The sequence below is a fragment of the Salvelinus namaycush genome, chromosome 20 (genome assembly GCF_016432855.1).
Source record: "Salvelinus namaycush isolate Seneca chromosome 20, SaNama_1.0, whole genome shotgun sequence".
Classification (NCBI taxonomy): Eukaryota; Metazoa; Chordata; class Actinopteri; order Salmoniformes; family Salmonidae; genus Salvelinus; species Salvelinus namaycush.
This window is the reverse complement of record NC_052326.1, coordinates 26057229-26069488: the sequence shown is the minus strand read 5'-3', so window position 1 is coordinate 26069488 and position 12260 is coordinate 26057229. Positions and strand designations below refer to the sequence as shown.

Here is a 12260-nt window from a genome sequence, read left to right as displayed (position 1 = left end):
TATCTACCAAATATTACCAAATTCTCCACATTGAAATTACATGGTGTGCCCATTGGGTTGTTAGTGATGGACATCGGTTATTTAAAATCCCCTTTTCCAAGAAAACAACTGTCAGTCCATTCTACTTGTGCATCCTCCGTGGAGTTCTCTTTATTCTAATTCTAAATGTTCTCTATTGAAATGAATTACACTATCATTTCTAGTGCTCTGTGGCTGTGTAGCGGAGGCTTAATGCAGGTAATGGAGGCCTTCAAGCGATTAATGGATTCATGTCCTTGGAGATCCACAATACTTCCAGCTCCTCACTTTGCTATGGAGGGAGAAAAACACACGTGAAATAGATACTACACATATTCTAACAATCAAACAGTCTCAGCACAATCCTCTCATTCATCACGAGACAATCTCTTCAAATGTCAAGGATATTTGTCAACAAAGAAAAGCTATGAATAAAGACAGTATCAGAATACCCCCCTCCAAGCTGTATTGTCATCAGTATAAAATTAAGGCATTTGTTGTAGGCACAGCCCATGTCCCTCACCTTCAAATATTGACAGGGAAAAGTTATACTGTAGACGTAGCCTAAAACCTGATGTATTTTTTTCCTGTTTCAAATTCTTTGCATTTAACATCAGATAGTTGTTTGGACATTCTGATACTGGCGAGGAGGCTATTACTCTGCACAATTTTTCAAACAGTAGAACCACATCTATACCTGACTGTCTTCTGTGCAATTAAGCTTACAATTTAGTGCCTGGGGATACAGTGCCAGTACCCCAAGCCCTCCTCAGTGGAAAATAAAATCATTACAAAAGCTTAGCTTTCTATAGACACTCATGTAACTACATGCTGGCAGGCCGCGCATATTTCCCAGTAGAAAGTTACATTGTGGTCATTTCGAACACAAATTCGGGCAACAACTTGCATCCACACTGAGGGCCTCTTTTTGTTTTCTTAGCAGTGCCTTCTCAACCTATCTTTGAAAGGGGGGAGGGTAAATGGGTTGTACCACTGGGTTTGATGAGCAACTAAAACATCCAACCAAAAAGTAAATTATCATTCAAACTGCCCAATGGAAGCTTTGGAGTGTTGATGCTCTCCTCTCAGCGGCGACGATGGGCGGTCCTTTATGCCAAGGGCCACTTGGTTAGGTTGCGCATAGGCTGCAGTTTCAGTTTGTTTTATTCACCATTTTGAGTAGCTGAAGGTAAAATTTTTAACTAAAATCGCGTTTGGAAGACAAATCGTTGCCGTAGATTTAGTTTTACGCAGTAGCCGGGGCGTTGGAGTTGGAAGGTCTCGTTGCGCCCTTTGGAGTTGCAGAGCGGGACGATTTTGTTTTTATTTTTCTGGATTTCCTTTCCCCTTTCTTACATTCTTAACCTCTACAGTATTTCTGCAAAATGTCAAGACCAGTGAGGTAGGTTTTTCCTAATATGTCCTCCGCTGAGACTGCACGGTGTGCACGTTGCCTTTCGCAGGCAACACGCACGTCGCTACCATGTTGTGCATTTTGGTCACCGTTGCGTTTATTTGATTAAACATTTATGTAAATGTTTTTTTTTTCTTGTCGTGCACGCACTTGATAGCATGATTCCTTACTATGTGGACTGTTCGCCATGGTTAGGTTGAAATGTCTGTAATGCGCGTACCTTGGCGTGTGTGCGTGCATCTGGTGCAAATCATGCCTAAAAAACGATCCAACGCGAGCATCATTTGGTGCACTAACCTTAATGTTTTGTCGGATTTACCATTGTTTTATATGTCCCTGGACTGTGGCATGGCCTTGTATTTTGCGTGAAAGGGGAAGGAGACAGACTGGGGAATATGGCTACCCATTCATCCACGGGGGACTCTGAAAAGCTAATAAAAACCAGGGCTGGAGGTAGACATCGGCTCATGGGATGTACTATTGTTAGCGCGCAGCCTTGCGACGTGTGCACTAACTACAAATATCTACATTTAAAATGCAATTGTCTTTTAATTTTAATAGTCTTATTACTAGGGAACAATGAAATGTAAAAAGGCCGAGGCAGCCTTGTTGGTTTTCAGTGAAAACGCGGTAGGAGAAGGGGAGAGCGGAGGAACTACATTTTCACTGATGGCAGTAAATTAACACTGGAAGTGTGTCAGAGGGGGCGGAGTGGGTTTAGAAGTCACCACACCCCCCATGCCTAGCTCGTCACTGCCTGAAAAGACCGAAAGGGTCGCATTTGAGCGAAGAAAAAAATCGTCTTTGTATCTCAGGATAACCACTAACAAATGGACGATACTTGTTGATACAATGTAGCATACTATCGGATGCGAAGCACGCGCCACCCGAATGTTGCAACACTGTAACCGCAAAGAGCTGATTAAACTCAACGTGATGATTTGAGCGGCGACTGGTGTGGACGGCAGAGGTCACATAAAATTACGTTTTGATATATATAAAATACACATTTCAGGCCCCATTTATACTGAACAATGTCGTGTGTAACTGCGGGCTATTTTGGGTGCTGAAATCAGTCGTTTTTTATATATATAAATAAACGTACATTTGTGACATCGGTCCAGTCATTACACTAGTCGCCGCTCAATTCCGTCGTAAATCGTGGAGTTTATTTGGCTGCCACAAACAATGAAACCGATATTGCGACCACTGATATGCAAAAAGAAAAATTTGCAATGTGGCGTCGCAGGTAACCCAGGCTCTATTCCTTCCAGGTAATTCGCGGGTCCCAGTCCCTCGATATTTTGGCTCATTATGGTCACTGTTCTAGTGGTGGTCAGCTTTCGGTCTGTCTGTCTGTTGCAAGGTGGCGACAGGGCCTGGCTTTGCAATCTAGCCGCTTGTAAAATTACTTATTGCCCTGACGACTCTTCCTCGCTCCCGTTAGCTAATTTAACCATGTGTGGTACTGTTAGCCTATACTATTACAATAAGGGTGCTTCCAGGACTATTGTGTGTTGGGAGGTCAGGGTGGTGGCAAAATATAATACAAAATCCAAGGTTTTTGGTTCTGATCCATGTGTGTACGTTTACCAGAACAAGACAACTATATGTAGGTTTTGAATGCCTGTGTGTGTATATTACAGCACAGCTCTGAAGGTGTGTATTACATTGAGCATGGTCTGTGGTCAGCAGTGTGTCACCTGAAGTGCTGGTCTCCTGTAGTGTGTGTGCAGAGGCAAAACTTTGGTTTTAGAAGTGGGGGGCATAACCTGACAGGGGTTCCTCCCTCAGAATTTTCTTAGGCATCTAAAAATAATTTTGCATTTCTACACAGTCTAATATGACCATTTTGCGGTCACTTTAATTGTAATTAAGCCTATAATATGTTTCTGAACACTTCAACATGAATGTGGATTCTAACATGATTATGGATAATCCAATCCTGAATGAATCATGAGTAATGATGAGTGAGAAAGTTATAGATACGGGCTCCTGAGTGGTGCAGCTGTCTAAGGCACTGCATCTCAGTGCAAGAGGTGCCACTACAGTCCCTGGTTCAAATCCAGGCTGTCACATCTGGCCGTGATTGGGATTCCCATGGGGTGGTGCACAATTGGCCCAGCGTTGTCAGGGGTAGGCCGTCATTGTTAATAAGAATTTGTTCTTAACTGACTTGCCTATTAAATAAAGGTTACTTTTTTTTTCTTTTTTTTTTCTTTTTTTTTTCTTTTTTTTTTAATACCCCCTGTAGAGCTGTTTTTCTCACCATTACAATAACAGGGGAGGTTAGCATTTGAAGGGGTATGATATTTGTGCATCTAACTTTCTCACCAATCATCATTCACGATTCATTCAGGATTATCGGTAATCATGGTAGCATCCACATTAATGTAGAAGTGTTTAGGAACATTCTATTCTTATTTACAATAAATGTGACTCCAAAATGACAATACATTATTTACCATTCATTTCTACTGGGCACAAAATAATCTGAAACGACCAAAAACAAACAGCAAATGCATCCAACAAATGTGTAGAGTCTCAAGCTTGATGTAGTCATTGTGTGCTATGTATGTGGGACCAAATACTTTTTACTACTTTTAATACACATACAAGTGAATTTGGCCCAATACTTTTGATCCCTTAAAATGGGCGGGGACTATGTACAACAAGTGCTCTAATTTCTAAACAGTTCACCCAATACAGATGAAAATACCCCCTCAAATTAAAGCTGACAGTTTGCACTTAAATGTCATTGTTTGATTTCAAATCCAAACTTGGAGTATAGAGACAAAAGAAGAAAAAATGATTAGCTGTCCCAATAATTATGGAGGGCACTGTAATTCATATAGGCCTAATAGTACTGTAGAGCTGTTTTTACTTGCGCACTATATAGCTGGATTGTCCTGTCCTGCCCCTAGGGATCCACCACCCTGCAGCGCCCCAACTCAGCACACCCCACTCAGCTTTAGGATCTTAGTGAAATATTCATTAACCAACAGTACGGCAAACCCCCAGGGCCATGACTGGGCAGCCCAGCAGTTAGGGATTGCCTGAATAGGTATCTCCCCTTAAGTGGGCATGTTTTCAAAATGGACTCCTTTTGTTGTACAGTATTCCATATAAGGCATCCAGACCTTATGAAAGTTGCACAGTATACCTTTTAATCTTGTATTGAATCAAATCTAGTGATACATTACATTTCTGCCATCCATTGTGGGAGGATAACCAACCTTCCAATTAATGGTAATGCATTTCTGAGCCACTATAAATGCTAGATTACACTTCTGATAAGTCTCCAGTATCAACATTTCCAAGCGAACAAAAATGGCGGGAAGGGAGAATCTGTAAACATGCTGAATTCAGCCGGCCTTCACAAGAGCACAACATATGCAGATGGATCCCCTTTTTGTGTTTTACACCTCCTGCAGAGGAATTTCATTTGAGTCCATGATATTCAGTTTCACTGGCATATATGAATCATTATCATTAAATGTGTCTTCCTCAGATTTTTGTGTCATTGGAAAAAGCCTATCAACCCTTGATACAGTTTGGAAATCAACTTTTGTCAGACTGCCTGAAACTATTTTAAATCTTCTGGCTTGTCCAGTGTTAGATGCAAAGAGAGAATAAAGTGTTGCACCGAGTGGCGCAGTGGTCTAAGGCACTGCATCTCAGTGCTAGAGGCGTCACTACAGACACCCTGGTTCGACTCCAGGCTGTATCACAACCGGCCATAATTGGGAGTCCCATAGGGTGGCGTACAATTTGCCCAGCGTCGTCTGGGTTTAGCCGCAGTAGGCCGTCATTGTAAATAAGAATTTGTTCTTAACTGACTTGCCTAGAATAGAAATGTAACCTGCAAAAGTTTGCCTCGGCACAGTCAGACTGGTCTTCCGTGGTTGCCTGACTCTGCAGTTTCTAATAAAAACTCACACTGCTCTGTCAAATGTCAGAATATTGGTCTTCAATCATTTGGCTGCAGGTTTCAGCGTTTGATTCAGGTCTAGTGTGATTGAGGCAAAAATAATAGCTAAAGTTAGTGAGCTAGCTAGCTAACATTAGCCAACTTTTGGCTAGCTCTAATGGTACATCAGCTTGTGAAAACTAGCTAAGTTAATTTACTTATTTTGAAACAGGACAAAACAAATGCTACAAAACATTTCCATGCACACAACAGCTGTTAGATACTGCTACCTGACAGATAGCTAGCGGCTAAAGCTGAACTGGCTGTAGTAGCTACTAGCTAGCAAACTAGTTCATTCACTTCAGACAGAACTTCAGTCGAGAGGGGTTGAAACATGTAACGCATTAGCTAATGTTACATGTCAGTTACACTACTAACTCAGCACTGGAAATAAATACTTTTTTTCTGTTATGTCAAAGCAGTTACCTTGCCAGCTACATCAGTCAAATAAAAGTAGCCAGTTTTTGTTCTGCTTGCTTTTACAAGTCAGAGAAAAACACACAACACACACAGACAACAACTTCCATTCGCACATTCTGTAGTGTCCATCTTAAATCCAGGCAGCTCATACTGCCAAACAGCCTATCCTACCACTCTTAAGGCACAGATGACACTTTTTGTATCACAGTGCAATGATAAAACTGGGGGGGGCAAACATTTAATTTCAGAATGTGGGGGGGGTGTTTGCGTGCGTTCAACCATTCCACTCGCCCACATTCCCAAATGAGCCCTTGAAACTGGAGAAGTGGGACACCAGTTTACTAAAACGGATTGATTATTAAAACGCATGCAACACATGCTGCTGATACATGGTTGACCGCTGAGTGTGGTAGAATAGAGGGAGCTGAGATTTGATAACCCTGTTGCTCCTGAAATCTTTGGCTGCATTTTGACACATATTATCCTCTTACTAGAGATAAGAACCATATAGAGTTGGGCATTTTATATGAACCAGATGGGGTGTTATGTTTGTCTAATCTCTAATCTGAAGACTTCTGTTACTTCCTAGGGCCAATGCCGATCATAAAATCAGTGGGCTAGCATGGTCTTGAGTCACCACCACAAGATATTATCAGGCCAATATTCCAGCCAGCACGGTATTGTTCAGAGCAGCATGATTTTGTGAAAAGCGTATTTGTGAATTAGTAGAGCTAGGTAGGCCTACATGGCTAACATTATATAATTGGGCCCATCTGGACTCGCATAAAGCATTGGACATTCAAAAGACATGATCCTCCATTTATCTTTAATCAACCCTGTGTGTTGAGATTGGTGCAGATGAATAGCCACATTAGACTATTAATTTGTACCCTTTAGCCTTATTGTGTCCTCTGTGAGGAGAGGGCTGAGTAAGATGACTGGGTCCCCCTGACAGCATGTAACCTTTACGGTAGTGAACGGCTGTGATGATTATTATTTCTGCATGTTTTGTCCTACAACGACAGTCCTCCTAACTGACTAGAAACAGGAAAGGGATTTTCTGATTGGCTGTTTGTTTACTTCACAGGAACAAGAAGGTTGTGAATTACTCCCAATTCCAAGAGTCTGATGATGCAGGTGAGAGGGCAAGAGAGTGTGTGTGTGTGTGTGTGTGTGTGTGTGTGCAACTGCAACCCCTCTCCCCTGTAGCTAAACTGTGAGTGTGTAACCCCTTTTTCCTTCCCTTGTAGATGAGGAGTATGGGAGGAACTCAGACAAGCCTAAGAAGCCTCGTGCGGCTCCTCGTGAGGTGAAGCGCAAGCGTTCAAAGAACTCGCAGGAGGACAGGTGAGCCCAGAGAACAGCAGCACAAGGCTGAATCCTAACTCACACTTCAGTTAACATCTCACGTTGTCGTCAAGCATTATTTCGAAATACGAGTTGAGGGCTCAACTCAAGATTAAGCGGTTCTATAATATCCGGCCTTGATGTGTAGACGAACTGTATCTGCCTCCTTTGGTGCTTGTTGCTCAGTTGTTGTTTTTGGTTTCAGTGAGGATTCTGATGAAAAACTCTCAAAATCCAAAAATGATTCAGCAGGTAAGCCATTCTGGTTAATGAACAATATTATGTTTGTTAAATCTTCATTTCTGATAAATCTATGATGCTAAGCTTATAGGGGTTTGGGTCTAACTAGGTGTATGGGCTATTGAAAGGGGACTAGGGATAGGAGATGTTTTGGGACCGTGCTAGTGGTGAATGTTTCTGTTTGGGTGCAGATGACTTTGGTAGTGATGAAGGCAACGACTTTGGAGAGGAGGATGAGGAGGATGGAGGGAGTGACTTTGAAGCTAAACAAGGGAAAAAGGGAAAAACAGCCAAAGTGGCAAAGCCCACTAAGAGAACACCCAAGAGAAAACGACCTGCAGGTAAGACTCATACACTGAGGTGTGTGTGTGCCAGTTATAATGACTGTGTTATAACCTGACTACATCTTTCTGTGTGTAGATGACAGTGATGAGGAGGGGAGTCGTAAGGTGCGTACGGTGCGCCAGGCTGCCACCAAGGCCGTGTCCAAACAGAGAGAGATCCTGCTGGGAGACGGGGGCAGCGAGGACGAGGAACGCCAAGACCAAGAGGAGGCCTTCCCAGACCGTAAGTCAACAACTCAAAACGGACCCACTTGGACCATAAGTCAACCACTCTACACTATAGTCCTACTGACACAACCACAAAAATGTACACTGAAACTTTAAGTTATACACACAGCACTGAGCCGGCCTACATGGATCGTAAGTCAATCACTCAATATTACATTGCGCGTATATCAACCACAGTCCATTACAAACTATAAATAAACCACATGAGTAGTTTTCATGGAGCGTAAATTAAACCAATATGGAAAGTGACATTTGTCGGGTGAAATGACCAATAATCACTAGCTCGTCCCCCTCTCCTCTCTAGCTGATGAGTCGGGCAGTGATGAAGACTTCATGGTTGAGGATGATGATGATAGTGACTACGGCCGCTCCAAGAGCAAGAGGAGCAGCAAGAAGGTGATCAGACGGAGCAGGCCGGAGAGGAAGGAGAAGAAATCCCCCAAACCAAGACTAAAGGCCACCGGTAGGACTGCTCACTATGAATCAATCACCCATATCCTTCAGAACTAAAAGCATAGGTTGTTGTACAGGCTGTTTTTCGATAAAGGTTTTGTATCCTCCCAGCCTCAAAACATAATTGAATGAATGTGTATCTCTAACTGTGTGTGTGCCTCTCCTCTCCCAGTGACCCCCAGCCCAATGAAAGGAAAGGGTAAAGGTCGCCCAAGCGCCGCCAAGGCCCCGGAGAAGAGCTCGCCCAAAGAGGAGGAAGAGGAGGAGCCAGAGAGCCCTCTGGAGGAGGAAGAAGAGGAGGAGGGGGAGGAGGTGGTGAAGAAAGACTCCTCCCCCGCTCCCAAGAAAACAAAGGAGGCACCTGGGAAGGAGAAGAAGGAAGACGCCGAGGAGGAGGAGGAAGAGGAGGACGGTTCGGAAGAGGACGCACCCTCTGGGGAAGACTAGCCCCACAGAAGTTCCACCTCTCTCCCCTTCCACGTCTTTCTCTCTTAACCTTATGTTTTTTGTTTTGTTTCTCTTGGTGTAGAGGGTTTTATTTCGGTTTCCGTGGTGGCCTGGCTCAATGGTTTGAACCTCGTGGTTTTGTTGTTTAGTGTTAGTTTTTATCTTCCCCTAATGAATGACTGACTGACTGACTGACTGAGGACAGTGTCTGTGCATGAGAACATGTATACCACCATATGGCTGTGAGGGATGGAAGGGAAGAACATGTGAGATTTGACTCTGTCCCATCCCCCCATCACTGTCTGCTCTGCTCAGCTTCACCTCCACTGGCTCACCTTTCCTCGCATTTCTCATCTCCTTCTCTGCAGTGGCTGCATTTGTCTTTCCTACACAAGTCTGTGTGAATATCAGAAAACAGTTTATTTCGGCTTTGTTAGTTTGCCTTTCTGAGTGCTCAGTGCTAGTAGGGATCCGTCCTCAACAGTCGCTTGGTGTGTAGAGTCGTTAGTTTTCACTCTGCAGGTGCGTGTGCAAGTGAGCCTTCTATTTAAAAAAAAAAATACACTTTCTACAGCCATTTTCTTTCTACTCCTGTTCTCCGTCCCCCCTCTCCTCAAGTAATCTCTGGTCTGACATGACTGGATAGGTGCAAGCAATGTAGTGTAACCCTTGCTTTTGCCTATCCAGTAGTGTTAGATCAGGGATTACTAACTGAGCCCTGGGTTTGTTCAGCCAGTCTGGGTTAGGGTCTCCCTCTCCATCTTGGTTTGTCAGTGGACTGCTGGTGTTCAATCAAAGCACTTTATTCACTGTGCAACACTACCCATTGGTTCAGTCGGAACCCACTGGTGACGAATCAGAGAGGGCCACACTGGAGACTCTTGAGGGAGGATATGATGTCTGTGTTTCCTGTCTGTTTATTTCCCTGTATCTAGATTGCCTTCACTGAGGCCCTAGGCCAACTAACCCCATGGCACTGTGCAGACAGACACTGTGCTTTTGAAACTCTCTCAAACACAACATGTTTTAACAGGAAGGTTTTATGGTTGTTATTTTAATGTTAACTTAGTTGAATTAATGCTATGTTATATTTCCCCCTACTCTGAGGTCATGCCCTGGTCCTGTGTCAAGGACCTTCAGTTTAACACATACACAAAGCTTGTTTTGTTATTGAATATGTAACGGTTTAGTAATGTGCTAGAAGGAACAGAGTTGAAGATCACTGCTTTGGAGTAGCAGTGTGTTATTGTGCTTTAGACAGAGTGAGTGCTCTGAGCTTCTGCTATGAGCTGTAAACGGTTAATGATGTGGTGATTGATGGGGTCATGGAAGCAGGTCCTAGATCAGCCTTCCGAGAACCTCTTCTTTATGTGTCTTTACTGTGTGCTGGTATTACTACAGTGCGAGGGTGTGATGGAGCACACGCTCAAGGGGTTTGGCGTTTCCTCAACCTATGCCCTCTACCTTTGGTTTGTGGTTCAGAGATGTTAGATGCTTTGGATGCCTCTGTGCTGGGCATGATACATACACACAGAGCATCCTCTCTTGTTCAACCCTTTGTGCCAGGCATTCCCAAGCTTTTTTAAATTGAATCGAGAATGTGTTTTTTTTTTGAGTCCCCAAATAGATTTTTGGGGGGGGTTTGCTTTACTTCTCTATTCAGATTTTTTTGTAATGTTTGTTTTTTAAGAAAATAAATAAATAAAATGTATCTTGATTTTAAAGAAAAGTTGACCCTATCCATCTGTTTTTCTGCTGTGTTATAACTGTCTGGGAGAGCAGACTCAGAAATCCCTCCTTTCTGTTCCACTCACTTCCTTTCTCTCATTCTATTACTCTCTCATCTCCTGCTCCTTCACTCAGTTCATACTCACTCCCTCTCTCACAGAAGCTTGATGCCAGCTAATGTTTTGCTCCACACCTCTGCTCTCCTCCACAACCAAGAAACACTAGCTGTATTTCCCCTACTGTGCCCTGCAGAGATCTGATATGACTGGATAGGTGACAGCAATATGAAGGAATATAGGTCAAACCACTGCTTATGCCTTCCTGGTTGTTTCTGATCAGCAAATAGTGCAGAGGTGAGAGACGGCATGAAATGAGTGCTGTTTTTCAACTCCTCCCTGGGTTGAAAAACTTTTGAGCCAAACCTATGGTATCAAAAAGTGTTCTTGGTCTAAATGGATTCATTATTGTTTTAGCTGAGAATGAACTCTACCAGTTATTAAAATGAGTTTGGATGCTTAAAGATTGAATCTGTTTCTTATTGCCTTGTTTTCCCTTGGTCCTGCTGAACTAGAGGCACTGTGTTATGGTGTGATACATGTGGATTGGAGGGGATGTTATTGTGTTTAGGGTGAATACTAAACCAATCCCTAGCCCCCTAATCCTCAGACAATCCTGTAGATCTGAAATGATTCCACCTAGTCTACAGTACTGCCTAGGGCATTAGGGGTAACTTTGGACTTCAGCAAATGACTGCTCTGCCTCTTTGATAATGACCAACTGAAGCCATATATCTGACATAGAAAAAGAGGATGAGGAGGGGGTGTCTGACATGTAATCAAATAAAAGACCTAGCTGACCAAGATCGAAGCTGTCATACCAGGGGAGGACTATATGTATATATTTTGTTGGCCTATCCTTCAGGCCCAATAATGTGTTCTGACCAATACCAAATCACTCAAGACCCCAAGACTGCAAACACATGCCCTAGAAGCTGTTTGAGCAGACCCAAACTGAACCTGGTTCTGGTGCACTTTCACTGTTACCCTCCTGACTGCAGTGGATAAGTTTATTTGCCTAATTCCAAAATGACCACTAGCCCTTTGACCATATTGATTATATCTATTCAATCCTTTTCTACACGAAGGCCTTGGGGTTAGGAGTTCATTTAGATTGGTCATCTTAGTATAGGGCTTCTATCATATTCCTGAATGTCACTGAATGCTTGTACTGTATGGGGTTTCTGTGTCCAGGCAGCAGGGGCTCCCACACAGGAATATGAGATCCATACTGCTGGGCTTTTTTATGCTCGATAACCGAATGATTGTCACTGGTGTCCCAGGTCTGAATCGGGCCCTTATTAGAGGGGAAGGATGAAAACAAGCAGTGCTGGGGACCTCCAGGCCCAGGTCTGAATCAGGCCCTTATTAGAGGGGAAGGATGAAAACAAGCAGTGCTGGGGACCTCCAGGCCCAGGTCTGAATCAGGCCCTTATTAGAGGGGAAGGATGAAAACAAGCAGTGCTGGGGACCTCCAGGCCCAGGTCTGAATCAGGCCCTTATTAGAGGGGAAGGATGAAAACAAGCAGTGCTGGGGACCTCCAGGCCCAGGTCTGAATCAGGCCCTTATTAGAGGGGAAGGATGAAAACAAGCA

The 12260-nt window shown here is 43.5% G+C and overlaps 1 protein-coding gene across 1 annotated transcript; it reads left to right on the top strand.

The window, feature by feature from the left end:
• Positions 1-1129: 1129 nt before the first annotated feature.
• LOC120065158 (nuclear ubiquitous casein and cyclin-dependent kinase substrate 1-like) lies at positions 1130-11136 on the top strand. The gene is made up of 8 exons (XM_039015933.1): positions 1130-1420; positions 6910-6959; positions 7073-7169; positions 7375-7421; positions 7601-7750; positions 7830-7976; positions 8286-8444; positions 8607-11136. Exons 1-8 carry the CDS (start codon positions 1404-1406, stop codon positions 8879-8881), a joined length of 942 nt encoding a protein of 313 aa, XP_038871861.1. The 5' UTR covers positions 1130-1403; the 3' UTR covers positions 8882-11136.
• Positions 11137-12260: the final 1124 nt, after the last annotated feature.

Coding starts and splice junctions, on each gene's coding strand:
- LOC120065158 (XM_039015933.1), top strand. Junction 7,422..7,600: donor ATCCAAAAATGATTCAGCAG/GTAAGCCATTCT, acceptor GTTTGGGTGCAG/ATGACTTTGGTAGTGATGAA. Junction 7,751..7,829: donor CAAGAGAAAACGACCTGCAG/GTAAGACTCATA, acceptor TTCTGTGTGTAG/ATGACAGTGATGAGGAGGGG.